Source organism: Molossus molossus, unplaced genomic scaffold, assembly GCF_014108415.1.
Source record: "Molossus molossus isolate mMolMol1 unplaced genomic scaffold, mMolMol1.p scaffold_m16_p_18, whole genome shotgun sequence".
NCBI lineage: Eukaryota > Metazoa > Chordata > Mammalia > Chiroptera > Molossidae > Molossus > Molossus molossus.
The window spans coordinates 52,307,711-52,329,914 of NW_023425353.1; the positions used below are offsets into that span (position 1 = coordinate 52,307,711).

General features: G+C 46.3%; 1 protein-coding gene across 2 annotated transcripts in view; it reads right to left on the reverse strand.

The window, feature by feature from the left end:
• Positions 1–22,204, reverse strand: part of OSBPL10 (oxysterol binding protein like 10) — a 249,856-nt gene that overhangs the window by 144,629 nt on the left and 83,023 nt on the right. For both annotated transcript variants that reach the window (XM_036267081.1, XM_036267080.1), the window contains exons 2-3: positions 16,616–16,791; positions 13,107–13,186 (exon numbers count right to left, since the gene is read on the reverse strand). In XM_036267081.1, the coding sequence (XP_036122974.1) occupies positions 13,107–13,186; positions 16,616–16,791 (256 nt within the window). The remainder of the gene's footprint in view (positions 1–13,106; positions 13,187–16,615; positions 16,792–22,204) is intronic.

The following is a 22,204-nucleotide window of genomic DNA, read 5'->3' on the forward strand; positions in this document are numbered from 1 at the left end:
ATGTTTAGATATTTGGGTAGGTAAAAAAAATTCTGATTATTTTAGAGATTCCATTATTATTATTATTATTATTATTATTATTATTATTATGTTTTATCCTCACCCGAGGACATTTTTGCATTTATCCTCAGACAGAGTGGGAGGGAGGGGTGGAGAGAGAAAAATCGACATGAGAGAGACACATCGACTGGTTGCCACCCACAGGACCCCAACCCAGGCCAGGGACAAACTGCAACTGAGGTACATGCCCTTAGCAGGAACCGAACCCAGGACTCTGGTGCACAGGCCGACGCTCTAACCACTGAGCCATACTGGCCAGGGCTGGAGATTCCATTATCTATCAGAGATACTCCACTTTGCACGCTGTGCATACAGTCTTGGACAGTCCAACAGTGACCATTTCCCAGGGAGGTCACCTCATGAGGCTCCACTTGGCAGGGTACCCATCAGCCCAACACCCCTTATGGCAGCTAAGTCTGCGTCTGGCAGAACAGGGAGAGCAGCAGATGTGACCACTCCATCGTCACCACAAGCACGCTTCAGCCTTCACATCCACGGGTGCTGTCCCCGTCCACCGAGTCCTGTCCACCCCACAGCCTCAGACACACGGAACTCGCTGTCGCCACAGACCACTCAATATGAACAATGCCAAACTAATTCAGTCTGGAATACCCTAGAACTTTCTGGTGCATGAGGAATATAACCACGTGGGCAGCCTATTAACACTTTTGGGGGAGGGGTTGTTACAATCAGGTTTTGGGGAGGTACTTAGCTACCACCCGAGTGATCCACCTTCAGGTGAAACCTAGCTCTACGACCGAGTTACCTGTCAAGACAGACGTTCTCGCAGAGCTGAAAGCTCGTGTTATAAAAAGAACTGATAGTGCCCTGGCCAGTTTGGCTCAGCGGTTAGAGCGTCAGCCTGCGGTCCGCAGAGACCCGGGTTCGGTTCCAGCTAAGGGCACGTACTTCGGTTGCAGTTTGTCCCTGGCCCTGGTTGGGTCATGCGGGTGGCAGCCACTCGATGTGTCCCTTCACATAGATGTTTCTCTCTCTCTCTCCCTTCCCCTCTCTCCCTCCCACTCTATCTGTACAAAAAATGGAAAAATATCCTCGGGTGAGGATAAAAAAAGAACTGATAGTTGTGAAGTGTTAATGTCATTTCATCCTAAAAACCATCCTGTATAGTTGATGCCGTTATTTTGCCCAGTTTAGAGGCAGAAACTGAAGCCAAGACAGATGAAGTTACTCTAGGATACAAGGCCAGTTAGCGGGTGTGAGTGGCCCAGGCACAGCCAGAACCAGGCCCTTCAACTCGATCCCCTACTCCATCCACCACACCAGATGCTCCATGTGTCCTCAAAAAGGTCATTTATATCGAAAAAGATGCGAAAGTGTAAAGATAAACCACAGAATGAGAGAAAATATTTGCAAATCGTGTATCTGATATGGGTCTCGTATCCAGAATATATAAAGAACTCTCACAATTCAACAATTAAAAATAAATTAAAATGACATAAAATTTAAGTAGACATTTCTCAAAAAAAAACATATATGCATGACCACTAAGCACATGAAGGGATACTCAGCACCCACGAGTCATGAGGGAAATGCAAGTGAAGCACAGAACTGCATGCCCACCAGGATCGCGCTCATACAGAGACAGGAGCATCAAGTGTGGACAAACAGAAATGGGAGCCGTCGCACATTGCCCACGGGAATGTAAAATGGTACAGCCGCTTTGAAATCAGTGTGGCAGTTCCTCATAAAGGTAAAGAGAGTCACGTATAACCCAGCAATTCCACTTTTAGGTGTATACCGTAAGAAATGAAACATATATTTACACAAAAACTTGTACACGAATATTCATAGCAACACCATAATAGAAAGTGAAAGCAACCCAAAATATACATCAACCATTGAATGGATTAGAACTGTGGAAAAAAACACTCACAGACATGGACAACAGTGTGGTGATGGCCAGGGCTGGGGTGGGGAGGGGAGTTGGAGGAGGGTACGGGGAGAAAATGGTGACAGACAGAGCTTTGACTTGGGGTGGTGGACACACAACAGTGTACAGATGATGTCGTGGAATCGTACATCTGAAACCCGTCTAGTTTTGTTAACTACTGTCACCCCAATAAATTCAATGAAAAGGAAAAATAAACTAAAAACTGTGGCACATCCATAACAATGGAATACTACTCACCCACAAAAACAGATCAAGTATTGATTCATACCATAACAAGGAAGAAGCTTGAAAACATTATGCTAAGTGAAATAAACCAGACCCAAAAGGCCACATATTTAATGATTCTACTTACATAAAATATCCAGACTAGGTATATCCTTGGAGACAGGGGTTTGCGGGTGTCAGGGGCTGGGGAGAGGGTGTGCGTGTAATAATGAGTGACTGTTAATGGTCATAGGGCGTTTCTTTTGGGGTTGATAAAATATTCTGGAATGAGACAGTGATACGGTTGTGCAACTTTATGAATATACTAAAACCACTGAGTTGTATACTTGGAAAAGTAAATGCTATGGTATCTGAATTATATCTCAAATTTCTAAAAATAGACGGCAGCCTCCCACCAGCTCTGCAACCATGGGCAGCACGCTCCTTCCGGCGTGTTCTCGCCTCCCTATCAAATGTGCCGCGGTACCTACTCTAGGGCCCTCGTGAGATAATCCGAGAAGGTACCCTTCGTAGTACCTGCCCACAGCAATCTGTTGACAGATGCTGTTTATTATTTTCTGTTCCCCCAAATGTGCCCCTTTTCTTTATTTCCTTCTCCAAAAAAAAAAAAAAAAGTGAAGAGACACTTTGCTTGAAAATCTTGATTTTTCACAGGAAGCTAACAGCTCTCTCTCTATACACAGAATCTTCAAATACTTGATCTAAAACAGCCTACAGTATTATTTTAGGAAAAGAAAATGCTAGCCTGGACATACTTTTTTAAGGAACCCAAATCCCACTGCTATTACTGATGAACTGCTGTCACTGATGCTAATACCGTGAGGAGTGAGGGAGGAGGACGCAGGCTGACCCTTGCGGAGGGATCAGAATGCCCTACGTGGTTCACATCCGCCCCCTGGTCATGGCAGTGGCAGGTACAGAGGACACAACATGATTCCCGCGGTCCTGGGTGCGAAGGACAGTCAACAAGAGGGCTGATGCTTGCGCACGCACACACCCACGAGAAGCACTGAAACAGAGGTGAGTACTGGTATAAATGGGAACAGAGACAGCAGATCCACGCAGACGAGGAAGGCCAGGACGGCATCCCAGAGGTACATGAGACTTGAAGACCACGTGGCGATTTGCTGCATGAAGACCAGAGAGGGAAAGGCATTCCTAGCGGAGGAAACAGCATGGAAGTGTGCAAGTACACCGTGTGCCTAGGGAACCGATCATCCGGAACATGAGTGCACAGAGGTGGAGGGAGAGAAACTGGACCCCAGCTGTGACGGGCACTCAATGCCAAGGTCAAGTTTTGGACTTCATCTTAGGAAGTGGGGCGCCATGAAAGGTTGCGGGAGCCAGGGAGCAGCACATCAGCAGCCTTCCCTTGCTCCTCCGCTCCTCACAACAGCCCAAGACAGATGTTTTCCTGACAAGCAGCTGCAGGGGGTGAGCATGCAGCAGCATCTGACCGCAGGATAACAGCAGTTCCTGCCTTCAGACAGGCAAGGTCAACCTCCCTGCTGCACAGACGAGGCAACTGGAGACGTGAGAGGGATCAAGATATTTAACGCCAAGGCCACAGAAGGGACCAGAGTTCCCGACTGGAAGGAAGGGAGGGAGCGGGAGAAGGACGGCAGGGTTGGGGAGCAGCAGCCAGCCGGTTCAGGGTTAACAGGGGGACGGAAACCTGTCCTAGTGCACGAGGAGATAAAACCAGACACCGGCAAACTCCTGCTTGGAGAGCATGGAGCAGTGACTGGAGCTTTATCAGCACTGCCCACAGAACGTTCTGTGCTGGTGGAAATGGTTCTGCCCGCCCTGTCCAACACTGCAGCCAGCAGCCAGCTGTGGCTACTGCGCACTTGAAATGTGGCTCGGTGAGCTGGGGCACTGAGTTTTACATTTTTTTTCTTTTTTTTTAATCCTCACCCGAGGATGCTTTTGGATATTTTGTTCAGATAGGTGGGAGGGAGAGAGAGAAACATCGATGTGAAAGGGACACATCGAGTGGCTGCCACCCGCACAACCAACCAGGGCCGGGGACAAACTGCAACCGAGGTACATGCCCTTAGCGGGAACCGAACCGGGTCTCTCTGGACCGCAGGCCGACGCTCTACCACTGAACCAAACCAGCCAGGGCGAGTTTTAAATTTTAATTTCAGTCCATTTAAACCGAAATTGTCTCACGTGGCCGGAGGCTTCCACACTGGACCACGCAGTGTGAGAACCGACTCTTGTCCTATTACTTACATCGTTCTCCACACAGGTGAACAAGGGGAGCTGGAAGTCCCCGCCCACTTTCTAATCCTTCCATTACTTCTGAGTTCTTCCAGACTGTTCTGAGAGGCCTCCAGTTCGTGTCATCACACGAGAGGTAGTCCACGTCATCTGTCAGATTACCTCCGAAGCTCTCAGCATTGGGTCGATGGCTTACCAGCAGGGCCCTCTCCAGGTGATTAAGGATATTGTTTTGAGGAGAAGCAACCCGTTTCTTCATTGGTAGCACAACAAGCCTGTCTGTGTCAGGAGTGGGATGCGGCGGGGCCAGGTCTTTGGACTAGAGGACAGCTGCTGTCCCTCCTAACCATGTGGTTTCAGAGTCCACAGATGGGGCTGGGTTAGTCTCAGCAAGCAGATGCTTGCTGTTGTGAGACATCCTGACCAAGACACCAAAACACCTCTGCAAGGCCCTCTGGCTCAGACCCCGGCTCAGACCCCAGGGTGGCGGGAAGTTGGGGAAGTCGTCGTCATTCACCACCAGGACATGATGGGAGATTGCTGGGGAAAATAATGAACCAGCAGCTTCAACTCTCCTGTCTTGATGCTTGGCTGTGGATTTAACACACAGTTAGAATTCCCCACCCACGCCCCCTTCCCTCTCTAATTCCCCAGAAGTAGTTCATACCTCCCCCATACCTCTCCAAATAAAGCAAGTCTGGAATGTCCCCAAACAGGGCTGTCTGCACCTGGCAACCCAGCTGCCAGGGGCGGGCTCACCAGCTGGGCCTCGGGACTCACCCATTTTGGTGCACGCAGCCCAGCACACAGCCCTGGGGACTGACGGCAGCCACCGGGCACGCTCTCCGGCCCACAGCGAACACAGAGCCAGTTTGCCCGGTCTTCAGCCTCCTTTCTCACTGTGCAATGCCCACCATGCCCTGCTTGAACCCCTACATTACCGGGGGCACCAGGTATCGTGGCAAAAGCAGCAGATGTGAGTTGGGGACTACCTACATCACAGGAGTCAGCTGTCACAGGCAGGTTATATATATAAACGTGGGCAGGTCCGTACTGGGCATTAGCTTCCCCAAGGCTGCACGGGGAGAAAGAGCTCTCCTCTGCTCTTGGGCTCCACACCCAGCCACCACGGAGGCGACAATGCTCGAACACCCCCAAGTCTCCCAAGAATTAGCATACCAACTATCATTCTAGGAGACTAGGGAAGAGAGATAAATACTAGTGATATGGGCAGCTTCCGGCATGAATACTTATACATAAACTCCCTGAAACTCAGTAGCTTTCGCTGCTCATTCAAGACCTCCTAGGACCTATAATGAATTCAAAATCCTATATTAGGCCATCATATTCTTCCATGACCAAATCTGCCTAAGACTGTACCCTGAAATTTACATTTTAATTTAGAAAGAGCTCACAAGGACAAAGCCCTAGCCACACACCAAGGTGACCTAGCCACAGGGTCTTCACATGCCTCACATGGACAGAGAGCCCTGGGACCTCCTGTCGTCCTAAGTGAACAGAGTCAGGCCTTGCTCTCAGACAGCGCATGCTCACGTGCAGGAGTCAGACGGGGAACCAGATCACTGGACCCCCAAGTAGTAAATGCAAGGGCAGGGTCGGGTCTGGGGCCCAAGAGCCCAGAGAAAGGATTTCAAGTACAATCACTAGGATAAACTACTTCAAATGCCCCAAATACCTACATTTCCTTAATTTCCCCACGGATGGGGGAAAAGGCTACATTTCCGTTTTGTTAGATGGTAAATCACCAGTAAAAATGTCCCCTTATTTCCTCAACTTCCCATCTGGATCCAGACAAGGGCAGGACAAGGACTGAGACATGAGAAAGGACTGAGAGGCAAGGGCTGGAAGACAAAACACAGAAGAGATCCCAGAAATGGTCTAAGAAACAGGCCATGGACACACACACTCATTTTAAAGATAAAACCACCCAAACACAGAGAATAGGCCTGTGGCCAAAGCCTGGTCTCACAGTCCATCCTCATGGAGAGGTAGGCTGCTCATGAAAACAAATTTGTGTGATCGCTGTGCGTATACGGGTACAGAAAAAAGACTGGAAAGACGGGACCTCCAATGTAGTCATGTGATCTCTTCCTATGTATCCACACAGTGAAGTATCTGGAAGGACGTTCACCCAAATGGTATCATCAGAGATTAAGGCCGGGACTGGGTTTGGGGTGAACTTTTCCCTTCTTTATACTTTCCTATCCTCTGGGTGTTTTATATTGTGTATAGGTCATATACACAACTTTTAAAAAGAATGCTATTTCCATTATGTGATAAAAAAAAAAAAAGAAAAGAAAAGAAAGAAAAACACCACCACCTCCACAAGCTGTCACCAGTGAATTCATAACAACAGTTTGTTTGTGGTCGGGATGGGGGTGCCAATCTGAAAGCCAGCTGAGCCAAAAAGGGAAGTCCTGAGTTCCATCCACACCCCACCTGGCCACTGAGTATGGTTGAAAGTCTCTACTTTAAGGGGAAGTGATAATCATCACGTCACACATTTATCCTTTAGGGCTCAAAGTCCAGGGACACAGCATGAATGCCCAGTTAGCATCCGAGCAGATCACTGAACTACCCACTTAGCATATGAGTCACCCCCACAAGTAAATCCACCTTCCATGTCCAGATGAGAAAAGTCACAGAAATATTGAAAATACAATAAGTTGTCCATCGAGTTTAATCTTTTAAAATGCTCTTAATTGGTCAGATGAAAGCCAATGAAACTAAAATCTTCCAAATCTGATGTCCTTTAAATGCTTTTTAATCCCTTAACCATTGTCCTCATTATTCCACTTTCCCCACAGGTCAAAAGTAATTTGAAAATAGCACTATTCATGAGTTTCTCTGACTCCCCACCCATCATCCAAATATTGATTTCTGTTGATTTTCAGTGGCCCTGAGTTCTCCGAAGTGGCCATTTAAAAAGAATGGAGTCTATTTGAAAACAGACACATAACCACAAATGGATTAAAAAGCACACTTGTGCCCTGGCCGGTTTGGCTCAGCGGTTAGAGCGTTGGCCCGCAGTCCAGAGAGACCCGGGTTAGGTTCCCGCTAAGGGCACGGACCTCGGTTGCAGCTTGGCCCGGCCCTGGTTGAGGTCATGTGGGTGGCGGCCACTCGATGTCTCTCTCACATAGATGTTTCTTTCTCTCTCTCTCTTCCTCCCTCTCCGTTCCACGCTGTCTGAAGATAAATGCAAAAATGTCCTCTGGTGAGAATTAAAAAAAGAAAAAGCACACTTGTTTTCCTTGAGGGGGTTGGACCCAGCTCCAACGAGCAGCTGGACTTCCAAGCAGCATCTCATTGAGAATGTCCTGCTGAGCCCCTCACTCCTCCGAGCACTTCAGGTCAGCAACTGGCTTTCTCCTGCATCGTCTTCCTCGGGTTAGACACATGACAGCTTTTAAGAGATAGATGTCACCACTTCAAAGAGGAGGACGGAAAATCAGAAAGAATAAAGGAGAACTGAGAAGGTATGTTCAACACATTGGCAGAGTGGGGATCTCAGTATAGGTCTTCTCACTCGGCAGGCTACAGTGTTTCTTCTAATCCAGGATGTCGTGAACTGACACACGGATATACTCAGTCAGAAGATGCTTGTAATTCAAAGTTCATGGGGAGCTGCTCAAAATGCTCACCTTGTATAAGCTTATATCACACACACACACAAACAGTGCAAAAAGCCAACATTACTTTCAAACACATTCACTAAAGAAAATTTTGAAATCAGACTATTTAAAAGTCAGGAGAAAGGCTCTCCTGGTTAGGGTACAGTACCCTCTTACAGAGCTGTGTTCTCAGTGTTATTAAATATGGAGTTCATGGGGTGGGTGGGAGCAGTACCTTCATGGAAGCTTCTAAGCAGCTCCTGCCAAGAAACTAGGAGATGAGGGGGAAGGGGCAAGAGGAACGACTTGGGTTCTTGTCCCAGTCCAGTCACTTACTGGCTGTGTGACTTTGAGCCCATCCCTTAAGTTCAGTTGGCCTCTGCTTTCTAATTTTCAAAAAAGGAGATGCTACAACCTACCTCACAGGATGTCTGTGAAGAGTACAGCAATCACAAGAGAGGGTCACTCACATCCAAGCTAATTAATTACCATTACCTCTGTCGACGGGCCAGCTCGTTTCCCATGCCCAGCGCTTACTGCAGTTCCCACAACACCGCTGTTCCCTAGCCTAGGAGTTCCGCACCACCATCTACTTGATATAAACAAGACACCCGTGTCCGGCCAGTGTGGCTCAGCGGTTGAGCATTGACCCATGCACCAAGAGGTCGCTGGTTCGATTCCTAGTCAGGACACATGCCCAGGTTGTGGGCCGATCCCCATTGGGGGGCATGCAGGAGGCGGCCAATCGATGTTCTCTCTCATCGATGTTTCCATCTCTCTCTCCCTCTCCCTTACTCTCTCTCTAAAATCAAAAGACAGTCAACCACTGATACAACAGCACGGGTGCAATTCAGAAGTCTTACGCTAAATGAAAGAAATCTGATGTGAAAGGCCGTATAATTCCATTTATAGAACAGTCTAGAAAAAGCAAAACTATAAACAGAAAATGGCTCAGCAGTTATCAAGGGCTGGGGACAAAGAGAGGGGACTGACCACAACAGGGTAATGAGGGAGCTTTTGGGGATGGCAGAATTGTGGTGATGGCGACAAACACTACTGTACACGTTGGTCAAAATTCAAACTTGACCGTTAAAGGGAGTGAATTTTATACTTAAAGGGGTGAATTTTACTTTATGTAAATTATATCTCAATAGTCCTGAAAAACTTTTTAAAAGGCAATCAATCAATCAATCAATACTCTACCATCTTCTATAATAAGAATATTTTACCCCTCCAAAAGCAGAGCAATGCCATTTCTGAATAAAAAGCAGCCCTTTATAAAGAATAAAGGTGTCTCTGGGAACAATTCCCTTCTTGTTTTTCTCATTTCACTTCTGGATCGGTGAAAACCTCATCGGGAACTGACTGAGACCAGGTCTGAGTTTCAGAAGATTGGACACTATGGGCATCTTTAAAGCCTTTGGCAATTCCAGAGTTCTATGAATCTAGTTGTCCTGCAATTCTCACTAAAGTGAGTTTGAATGATAGCACCATTCCATCTACAAGGTTTTTGTTTTTTTTAAATCCTCACCCAAGGATACTTCTCCATTTATCTTCAGATAGACTGGGAAGGAGGAAGAGAGGGAGGGAGGGTGGCAGAGAAAGAGAGCGAGAGAGAAACATCAATGCGAGAGAGACATATCGACTGGTTGCCTCCTGCACAACTCCAACCAAGGCTGCACCACCCCAACCAGGTACCTGCCCTTGACTGGAATTGAACCCGCGACTCTTTGGTCCAAGGGCCGTCGCTCTAACCGCGGAGCCAAACCAGTCAGGGCCATCTACAAGTCTTTATAAGGTACAATTCAAAGCAGCTGCAGGGAGAATATCCACTACAGTCTACTCCAGAGAGGGAATGAGGACGAGCAGAGAGAAGCTTTAGCATAAATTCCTAACAGACATGACGCCAGGTAAGTAGCCATCCCACAGTTAACTAGAGATCAAGTTTTATGAATACGCTTTAAGCCTAACTTCATTTTCACTACTAACTTGGCTTAAGCAGCCTTCAGAATGCTTCTGCTGAATAACAAGGTCTGTCCACAATTCTAACAGTATTGATCACAATAGCTTGTTATAAATAAATGGTGCCCTGGCCGGTTTGGCTCAGCGGTTAGAGCATCGGCCCGCAGAACAAGTCGCAGGTTTGATTCCCAGTAAAGGGCACATCCCTTGGTTGCACATCCTTGGCCCGTGTTGGGTCATGTGGGAGGCAACCAGTCGATGTGACTCTATCACATCGATGTTTCTGTCTGTTTCTCTCTCTCTCTCTCTCTCTCTCTTTCTATCTCTCTCCCTCCCACTCTAATGATAAATGGAAAAATATCCTCAGGTGAGAAATAGAGATAAAAAAATTTTAAAAATGAATGGTGGTAGCACCTCCACTTCTCAAAGAAGGAATCCTATAGGCCCTAACAGCTAAAGTATTATTTATTTTGGTTCTAATATTAATAGATTAATCGTATTCTACACAGAAATGTATCAGGAAATCAAACTCTCCTCCAGAGAATCTTCAAATACTCTTATTTCTTTAAATCCCCCTATTTCTTACTGCCATTTGGATGGATATATTTATTTCTCCTTGTCTCCAATGATTCATTAAAATACTAATGCACTTAATGGTTGTCCCTACCTGAACTCTGACACTCAAAATAGATTCCAGATGAATCAATGATTTATACGTGATAATTAAACTATAAATTCACCGAAAGAATGTTTTCATAATTTTGAGCAGAGAAGCCCCTTTCTATACATGATACAAAACCACAAGTCAAATATGAAAATAAATTTGACCATAAAAAATTAAATATTCCACATAGCAAAAATATGTATTCAAAGTCAAAATACAAATGACCTACTAGGAAAAAAACATCTACAATCCAAATGACAGTTAAAGGACAAATATTCTTAATACACATACAGCTACTACAAACCAAGAAGGAAAAGATAAATCCAACAGGAAAATGGTTAAAAATAGAAAGTGGCAGTTCACATAAAAGAAATATAGGTGGCCCCACTCATGATTTCAGAGAATGAAAATAATGGGGGATCCATTTTTTACCTGTGAGACTATCAAAAACTCAAAGTAAGAGCCACAGTCATGTGGGGAGACAGAAAATTGATGGGAGGGCAAATCAGGGCAACATTGTTAGAAGACAATTTAGCAATGTCTATGAAAATCTAGAAGACACATTATATGACCCAATAATTCCACTGGTATAAATTCATACAAATACACAGAGAGATACAAAAGGAAATATGTACAAAGATGCTGATTACAGTATTATGTATAACAACAACAAAAACCCGAAATGTTTATCAGCAGAGTGCTTAAATAAAGTACTGATGTCCAAAATGAGTGCAACAGATCTGTATGTCTAATAGGGAAAGAATCTCCAAAATATATTAATAAGTTGAGGGGGGGGGGGCAGGAGGAAAAACAGCATACATAATATGATCCCATTTGTATAAAAATAGATCTGCCCTGGCCCATTCGGCTCAAAGGTTAGAGCGTCGGCCCGTGGACCAGAGACCTGGGTTCAGTTCCCACTAAGGGCACGTACCTCAGTTGCAGTTTGTCCTGGCCCCAGTTGGGGTCGTGTGGATGGCCACCAGTCGGCGTGTCTCTCTCACATCGATGTTTTTCTCTCTCTCTTCCTCCCTCTCTCCCTCCCACTCTATCTGAAGATAAATGTAAAAATGTCCTTGGGTGAGGATAAAAAAAAAAAGAGATCTAGATAAAGATACAGATATATATACATGCACACTAACACACACCTTAGCTTACTAGAATGACATACAAGATCAATAAAGAGGGGGAGGATGGGGGACAGCTGTAATACTTTCAACAATAAAGATAAATTTAACAAGAAGGCAAATTAAGAGCAGTCATCTCTGAAGATTATACACGGCAATAGTGGTGATATGTCCTTTTTATTTCATTCCCTTCTGTTCTGTTCTATAAAAAGTAAAAGGATACATATAAAAAACTGTAACTGTCCTGCCTACCTATTTATAACATAGTGATGAAATGTCCAGAACTCCTACTATATTTCCTGGAAAGTAAAGGAGGCCGGAGGGGAAGAGGCTCTGAATGACCCAGATTCTACCTGGGGCAACTCAAGAAGGGCATTCGGCTGAGTGCGACCGTAGGAAACAGGATAAGGAAAAGAAGATGTCTCTAGGGGGGGAATAAATGAACAAAATCCGGTGAAGAAATCATTTCAGGTTGTATTTGGAGGCAGAACAGGGAGGTCTAAAGTAAGCAAGACATTTCCCAGGCCCCTGAACAAGACAGCAGGCAGGTTACAGTAAATGGAATCATCAGAAATTTCAAGTGTGGCTCTTTCTAGCTGATGCATGGAACATAGAAAAAGACCGCAATTAGTTCAACTAAATCTGCACTAGTGACATAAAAGGGATAGGCCTTTGAACAACACAAGTAATCTTGACTGCCCCGACCAAATCCATTCTGCAGTGATTTCCTCTATTTTAAGGATTGGAAATCCTCTGAATAAGCCATGAAAAATGCCAGCCTCCTATCTCCCTCACGTCTGCTCCAAGATCTCACACAAATCCCGAGGAGGAAATAACTCCTACCTGGCTGCCACATCACCCGAGAACATTTTTACGCACTTAGAATGCAGCAGCTCTTGGCTGAGAAAGTAATCAATTTGGGGTCTGGGTTTTACTTAAGGATCAGCGACAGCCAGATCAGGAACAGTAAATCTGACTACCCTGCCTCCACACCATGAAATCAGCCACGCAGCTTCTCCATCGGCCAATTAATGGCTGCCGAAATTGACAACATGGAAAGCGACAGAAGTGTCTTTCCAGGATCAGTTCCAATCGGGTGTCAGCAGGCAGATCCTGCTGCTCTTCTCCTGGCTTTAAAGGCAGAGGTAGCAGGACAAATAGGAATTGCACTACGATGGATCGCTTGAAAACAAATAAAACGTGAAGAACAGCTTCCCCACAGAAACAGATACTTGGGCGAAAGGGCAGCCCATCCAGGTCATCGGAAGGCCGCCTTGCTCCCCGCGGTTACTCACCTTAGAATTGGTTTCCATGTGGTATTTGGCACAAGCGCGAAGCTGAGTCACCCAAAGCTGTTTCTCTTTTGCATCAGCAGCTAAAATAGAGAAAGAAATGCTTACAGAGACTGTTCCAATGCACAGCCAACCCATTTCTGCACCCACCTAAGCCGGGGCGGGGGGAGGGGGGAGCATGAGGGGTAGAGGGAAAAGGAAGGAAAAGCAAATACAGATCTCAATATTCAGTAAGTAGCCTGTACTTACGCCCAAAAAACAAATTACACGAAATTTCAGAGAGAATTCCCTCTTACCCCACATTAAAAATGTATTCTGAGATAGCTGTTATAAGAACAATTTTGCCATTTTTTAACCTTCTCTGAAAAAGTCATTTTTGCTTCTTTAAAAAGGCAGCAAGGGAGGAAAAACATGATTATTTTTTCAATGCCTCTGGCATGTTCGGCTAATACGAGGATCAAAGTCAGCTTTTCAGGGCCTTTGTGTTATCTACCAGAGTTGTACTGTGGGGTTATTAGCATGTACAAAATAAGCATTCAGTTGAATTACCACTTTAATATGTGTTCTCAAGGATTCATATTCGGATTGGACAGAACAAGATACCAAATGCTGCCTTAGAGATCCTCAGATTTCCCCCAAAGAGACATTCAAGTACCAGTCAACTGCATCATCATAACTTTCCATCTACACCCCCATCTCTCAAGCACATACAATTATTTCCTTAAAATATTATGGAGCCCTGGCCGGTTTGGCTCAGCGGTTAGAGTGTCGGCCCACGGACCAATGAGCAGTGGGTTCTATTTTGGCCAAGGGCACGTACCTCTGTTGTGGTTAGTCCCTGGCCCTGGTCAGGTCCTGCGGGAGGCAACCAGTCAATGCGGCTCCATCACATTAATTAATGTTTCTTTTTGTCTCTCTCTCTCTCTTTCTCTCTCCCTCCCTCCCTCCCACTCTATCTGATGATAAACAGAAAAGTATCCTTGGGTGAGGAATAAATATATATATATATATATATATATATATATATATATATATATGACATAGATACAGCCCGACTGGTGTGGCTCAGTGGTTGAGTATTGACCCATGCACCCAGAGGTTGCCAGTTCAATTCCCATTCAGGGCTCCTGCCCAGGTTGTAGGCCCGATCCCCAGTGGGGGGTATGCAATAGGAGGCCAATCCATGTTCTTTCTATCTCTCCCCTTTCCCTTCCTCTATCTCTAAAATCAATAAAGAAAAATAAAAAATATATATATCATAAATGACAGGTTCTAATAAAATTTAAATCCTTAATGTAAGTAAACAATTAACTACGTAAATATTTTAATATATTAATTGCACAAATATCAACTATGCAGAAAACAGAACATTTCTCCTAAAAATTATAATTGTTTAAAAAAATGGGCCTAAGTATCATTTGCCAATAAAAGCCAACTTCAGGTTAAATTTGCAGGTGAAGAAATCTAGAGTTGTAGACCAGTGTAAGAGCAGGTGAATTTAACTTTCTAAAGACAAAGGATTTTGCAAAAACCAGAGCCTTTGTTCCTTAGGAAACGTGAAGAATTAATTGTCAGTTTGTGGCAGTCCTGTCCAAAGGCTCAGCACTAAAAACATTCCCCAGAGCTGTGCACCCTCTCTATGTAGGTGAGATGAGCGAAACAGACATGCAGATCCTTGTGGGATGGGCCAAGAACCAGCCATAAATATGCAGAAATGTATCCTGTCTTTTCTGTAGCTGCCAAGTTTAAGTTAATTTAGCCTTCGTGATAATTTCATGCAGATAATAAAACTCTTATATTTGCTATTAAAATGACCCTTTAAAAAAAAAAAAAAAAAAAACCCTGTGGTTTAATAATCCAGAGAATAATAACTCAAAGGCAAAATGAGATAGTTCAATTGCCAACTTTGTTGGATTTTTCTCATTTGTATGGGTTTGCGTCCTTTTATAAACCACAGGCAGGGGGGCGGGGGAAGTGACATTAAGTCTTTCCCCTGCTATTGTTTCTGCTCTAACAATTTATTAAGCAATAAACATCAAAGCAAAACCAAGGACCATATAAATCTAGCCAGTTGGGAAGCACACTGCACGAATCTCAAAAAAGAACATGAATCTTATTAAGCCCACTTCCCCAAAACTGAAAAACTTTCTTCAACTACAGACATTTTTATTTCACAGGTTTTTGAACTGTTTTATGGATTCTGAAATATGATTTGAATATAAATAATTAAGAACCATTGGCTTATTCCATCTCTCGGTAATTAAGCTTGGTGGCTGAACAGTGAAATGAACTGACCGAGGAGTGACTCAGTCTAAGCTTTGCAGAGGCGACCTACCCTGCTCAGTTCCGGCTCAAGGAGAAATAATAAAAGGCCATTTCTTTGTACTGAGCCCCTACTTGGGCAAAGAAACATGTCATAATAATGCAGAATTACCAACTACCTGCTAATACTTAATATATACTACTTTCCTCAGACCTTAATAAATAACGTTGACTCTGTGTGTATGTGTATACATATGGATTTTTGTTTGCTTCTGTTGTTGCGTTTTGTTCTTTCATTACAAGAATACTGACCATTTTTCTGGGAATGCGTCTGTAACAATGCTAGAAGAATGATCTAGCAATCAAATTATACTGCTACAGTCAAACCTGGCATTCCTGAAAACCTGTGCAACGCCTGTGCCTTGGGGGGGCGGGGGGGGGCGGACCCACAGTGATGGCCCAGGGCTGGACTCTCTCGCGTTGTGCTCACTGATCAGAATGCTGAGCACACATCAGTTTTCAAGGATCAAAGAGAAGGGGAAAGAGCACACACAGGAAATTAACTCAATACCAGCTGGCTTCTCACCAGGTCACAACAGATTCAATAAAATGTAAGTGAAGGGGCCCTTTACTAAGAAATATTCTAGAGAAACTTGGTGGGAGGGCACAATGACACTTAAAAGGCTTGTGTTGTCCTTAGAGCCCAGAGTGACCAGAGGGCACTACAGTGGAGATTCACAGCAGGGGTGGGAACCTTTCTTCTGCCAAGGGCCATTCGGGGATTTATAACACAATTCGCAGGCCATACAAAATCATCAACTTAAAAATTAGCCTGCTGTATTTGGTCAGGCTAATTTGGAGAGGCGTGTGATGTTAGCTGGTATTGATTTTGCAAGCCTTATGCGGCCCACAGGCCGGACGTTCCCCATCTCTGTGGGGAAGGTCAAAGAAAATATATACTGAGCTGATATGAAAAATATTCCCAAGTCCTAGAGCTCCGCTGGCTTTGCAATCACTCACCTGTCCTTTGTCCTGAATTCCTCAATTAGGACAAGCAATTCCTAACATCAGGTCATCTCCCCACCCCAGGGGTAAGAGAAGCAGCAACCATCTGTCAACACCAAGTCATCAAACATAGCAAATTGTCAAAGTTGATTTTTTTTTAATCAAAAACAAGAGAGCCATCACCATGGTAACTGTGCCTGTCGCCCACGAGGCCTGTCTGAAACGCTAGCAGGAGAAGCCCGTACCTCTCAGCTTATACATCTCTCCGGCAGCAGAGTACACGACCAGCATGTGGGGGGCTTCGTCGCTCAGGGACACGATGGCCCCAGATAAAGACAGGACTCCTCGAGGCTTCTGGTGCTTGCTTTGCTCATTCACAAAATACTGCAGGATGCCAGCCTCAAAGTCCAGCACAAAGTACCTGTGCAGAGAAACCACAGTGCATCACTTTTCTCCCCAGCCCATTCCTCACAGCAAAGAAGAAAGGGGATCCTCAAATGGACAGCAAGGCTCCAGATCCAGGAAGCTGGAAGCCAAAAGTGCCCACTAGGGGACCTCAGAAGCCAGCCCCCAAGTTGGGAGAGAGCACTTGATTCCTAAGTCAGAATGGAGCTTGTGACGGGCACTGCAGGGCCATTCAGGTGCAATGCCCACCACCTCGCCTGGTGCCTATGAGCCTCAGAACAGCCAAAACACAGCAGGTGCCTTGGGACACGGGCTATTAACATGTTCCACGCGACTTCACGGGAACAGCTGGAATTCTCTAGCCTCTGCGAGAGGCCCTTTTACACCCTGATAGCAGCAAGCTGGGCCCTGAGCTTCCTGCCGGCAGCACCGGTGCCGTGAGGAACCCAGCTGCTGGGGTCACCTGTCAGGGAATGGGAGGTGCTTATACAACCACCTGGGCACAGTCCAGCGGGCCTTTCTTGAAATCCTTTTTTATACAAAGAGGTGATTATTTCCTCCACTCTGGGAGGCCGCAATGTCATTGGGTTCCACATCCAGGATTTAAAAAAAAAAAATGAGGGGGGTGGACAACTGCAAGTTGCCTTAAGTTGCTCAAACAAATCTTCGTAGCCAAATATCTGGCCTATTTATACTCTCAAGCTGTACCCTCAGAAGTAGTTAGGACAACTTCCCCTTCTCCACCAGGATGGAAATGTCTGCACCTGAGACTCAGATCCCTCCTGTGACCCAGATGCCCAGCACAGCCCCTGCTGACTTTTCTACCTTCTCCCTTTCCTAGTCACCAGCTGCCTCCCACCACAGGACCTTTGCTCATGCTGTCCCCCTGGCCTGGAGCAGTTACTCAAAGTGTGGTACACAAATGTTCATGGTTCCCAAAATGTTCCTAGTCCGTGACAGCTTTTTGAAACTTTTCCTGCAATGTGGCTTTGCTTCAGCATCCAACTGCATGATGAATGGGTTAGTCTCATAAAACAGTCCAGATGCTACCTAACACATGTGGCACACTAAGCCAACTGCGAGTCATGAAGCAACCACAGTGCACTTGGGGGGGGGGGGGAGGATAGCAAGTCCTTCACCATGGTTTGAGAAACACCTGCCCAGAAAGCTATCCCCGCCCCCAAAGCCTAGAACCTGGTCCCTCCCCTTTTCGTCATGTTAACTTCTCAGCCTTCGGGAAGAACTCAGGTACCATCCACTTGAGAAATCTCCTGATCAGGTCCAATATTCCTCTCACAAGCTCTCACGGCACCTTAAAATGGTCCTTCCTGGCCCTGGCCCCACCAGGAGTCTATCTTTGCAGGATTATCTGATCCAATGTCTAGTTTCCCTGATAGACTCTACACTGCTTGAAGGCGGAACTGTGTGTGTGTGTGTCATCTCCCACCCGGTGCCCAGCACAGTGCCTGCCGCGTCGGTGCTACTCAGTTAACATTTCTTCAATGAATGAATGAAGGGGAAAAACTACTAAATTCTACAATGCTTAATCCGTTCACCAAAGTACGTGGGAGTCACTACTGTGAACTCACAGGGCACTGCAAAATATTTTACATTTGAGGGGCACACAGTGATCCTCAAAGATACCAAGCACATGACTAACTCGGGTGTTCTCACAGTTTTGATATTAGATGGCACTACATCCTCACAATGACAACTTCTGTCGCAAAGCTGGGTTTTCAGCGGTGCTGGGATTAAAAGCAAACATCCACAGGGAACAGGAAGAGACCAGCGGTGCCCAAGGGGGTCCCCAGGTTTGCGAAGCTTGCAGCGCCCACAGGTGCACACATCCCATCGATGAGTAATTGTGGTTATTTCACAAAGAAATAAAAACACACTTCTTTCCATTTTTGCTTACTATTTCCTCAAATGCCTGCTGAGTTGTTAAGACCCAAATCTGTATGACGCTAACCTCTTCAATAAAACTGCAGAATTGTTTTAACCTATAAGCACCACGAACCAAGAAAGCGTACAAACCTCTGACCTAATTCATCCTCCCAGCAACCAAACAGGTACACATTATCCGCATTTCACGGCTATCTTGAGACCGAAAGAAACTCAAAATCCAGGTTCTGCTCGTCTGTGTCAAGGTCCAGGCTCAGTTCACTTCGATCACCAATGCGCCTTTGTTTCTCTTGTGGGCTTCCTTGTCACTTCTCCAAGTCACCTCTCCTGTACCTACTTAGGTAGGTGTTTTCTTCTCCAAACCTCCCTGCCCCCCACAGCTCACAGAGCTGAAAGTTCCCTCCCTGGCAGCAGAGGTCCCCAGACCTCCTCCCACAGAGCAAGGTGTAGCCGGCCCATTAGCACGGGACGGCCCGGTCTCCAAAACTCCAAGTTCTCTAAGAAATCTCCCACCTCCGTTACTCTGAGCATTCCACATGGCCTGGCCCAAACTGTTCTACCCCTTTCTTCCCCTCCTGTCTGTTGAGTCACTAGAATAAAGATACACTTCTGGTTTTCACCAGTAGCATTAATAAATCAAGACAAAAATGAGCCACAGAGAGACCAGGACTATTCCGAGTGTGGTCCCTCGCCCAGCAGCATCGACCCCACCTGGGAGCTTGTAGAAATGGAAATTCTGGGGCCGCACCCAGGCCTGCAGAATCCGAAACTCTGCGAAACGGGCCCAGGAGGCTGCGTCCTAACAAGCTGCACGGGCCTAACCTAATTCTGACCCCCAAGTCCCCATCCTCGGCTTCCAGGAGACACAGCCGGATCTGGAGGTGGGGCAAGAAGTAGGTTTACAGTTGTTCGCACAGAATAATCAAGAACTAACACCAGAATGAACTGTGTTTCACGTCACCCTACTTTGCCACACCCCGCATCTCCAGCGTCCCTTGCAGTGAGGACGCGGTCATGTGAGCTTCGCCAGCACAGTGTGAACAGATGCAGTGCAGGCCTGGCCCACAGCAGACACGCACGCACACGCACACTCCCGCTGTCACACACACAGGGGAATGGAGACGACCTACAGGGCCACTTGAGACCCCCACCATGGGTGTGACAAAGGCACCTGGGTCCCCAAGTCACCCCGCGGAAGGATCACCTGCCGAGCGCACCGACCTCGGACTGCTCAGCGAGTCGGAAAGTCGTTTCCTTAGGCCCCTGAGGTCAAGATCCCTGATAGCGGCCAGCCTTCCAGATTCACCAAAAATCCTTGCACCTGCTGTGCTCAGAGCCTTCTACTTAAATTTTGCTCCCACTCCCCTCTGCGGGACGAAAACCCAAGTCCTTGGCGAGAAGAACGAGGGTACTTTCTAAGCTGCCAGGGGTCAAATTACTTAAGTGCTGACCCCGCCTTCGTGGGGAGAAAATGACTCCAGCACCTGATGCCATCAGGACTGCAGCCCTGCAGAGGGCTCCTGGCGGGCGGGAGCACCCACAGCTGTGAGCCTCCCACGTTCAGGGAGGGAACGTGGCTCCAACTGTGGCACTGGATCCCCCTCCCCCACCCACAGAGCTATAGCCTCCCCCACTAGTAAACCCACCACCTTACACAGGGTAGGGGAGCAGACACTGAAGGGGAGACCTGGGCTGGCTTCCAGGGAAAGGCATACACTGTTGGTTAGAGAAAGGGCTTAATATCCTTCCCCCTACTGCTTCTACCAACTTCTCTATCGGGACCTGTCACCCGCCCTTCCCCCCCTCCCCCAGGCAGTGTCCCCAGGGCAAACAGCTAACCACGTATTCGCAAAGGGCATTATTCAGAAGCTGGCACGAAGAAACAAAATGAATGCTGCTGATATGTTTTCCAATAAGGATGACAGAATAACCAAGTGATGTCACATTATGCAGAATACGGGGACATACTAATGATTTTTCACATTAGCTATTTCCAACTGACATCTTAATTCTAACCTCCTGCCTGGGATGGGAAAAAAATGTATTTCCACTACTTCCTAAAATAGTTTAAATGCAAATGCACAGGTTTGAATCATGTGCACTAAGGAAGACCAGTCATTTTAAGTCCTCAAAATTAATACCATCCATTGTTCTTTTTTTTTTTTAAGTCCGTTTCATCAGAGATCAACATATTCAAGTTCTCCAAAAAGCTACCTCCTTGGAACTGCCAGTTTCCATAAGAGAGGGCCCTGCATCTCCAGGTGAGCCTGTAACACCTTGATCCCTGGGGTCTCCTCACCTCAGGACAGTTCACACTCCAACCCTTAAGAGTTTCTGGCTTGGAAGAGGAGGGTGCATCTTCCAGAATTTCTTTCATGATAACCAAAGTTCCTGGAGAGGAAGACGCTGGGTCCTGCCATCGAATCCACACACAGGTTCTAAGGCAACCTCGATCCCAGCCGAGCTTAAGTCTGCGATCCTTCAACCCGTGGACTTTGCGGCAGAGGCTGAGAAACGCAATGGCCATCTTTCATCTCTGTTACCTACTCCTCAATTCCGTGACCAGTCATCTACTCCTTTTCTAAAGACAGTTACAAACTCTATCATATTCGGAGGGGGCAGGGGAGAATCAGTAACAAATTGCAACTGGGCACAGTGTTCAGCATGGCCTCTGAAAGTCAGTGAGCTTGTGTCAGACAGGTAAGAGCTGTCCACACAGCACTAAGAAGGGCACCTGCTGCGGTTCACATCCCCTGGGGGGAAGAGACCACATTTGGTTTCCTGCAGGGCCGCGGCGCTGACAGCTCTATCTGGACGTCACAGCTTCCTTTCTAAATGGGAAAGAACCGTATTTCTAGATGAGGCTTCATTAACCCAAGCGAAATGGCTAGATAAAATCCTGAAACTTTCTTAAAGGGCTTTCCTTTTAGAGAAATGAATAAGACAATCCTAATCTCTAGCGTGCTCTTTTTAAATTAGTGTTGAGCTTTAGTATGCTACCTGACTGACGTGCAGGTGACCCGAACTGTGTACAGATAGCTTCTTTTATTTGCTCTGTGCACAAACCAATGGACGTGCTGGAGCAAGGACAGGATGAGGAGAGAAATCAAACCCACGAAGAGAGTTTTCATCAGGCCGGCTTCTTGGTGGCACCCTTGCCCGATCCCAAAGCTGGGAGCCATGGCAAACCCCTTCCTAGGAAGCAATGAGGACAAGCCATTGCCTACCACATCTTTCAGACAAACCCCACACAAGTGCATGCACACGCTCACAGACACACCTGCACACGCACTCTCTCCCTCTCACACCAGTACCCAGACACACCTGCACTTACGCATTCAGAGACTCGCTCATGCTCAGACATGCTCACACTCATACACCCACATCCCTCTGAAACTAACTCATGCATTCACTGTACACACACTCACATACATGTGCACACTTTCACATGCACTTGCACATGCTCTTACTGAAAGAGTTAATAACGTTTTAACAAAATTAAACTCCATTCTGACCAGTTATTCCTG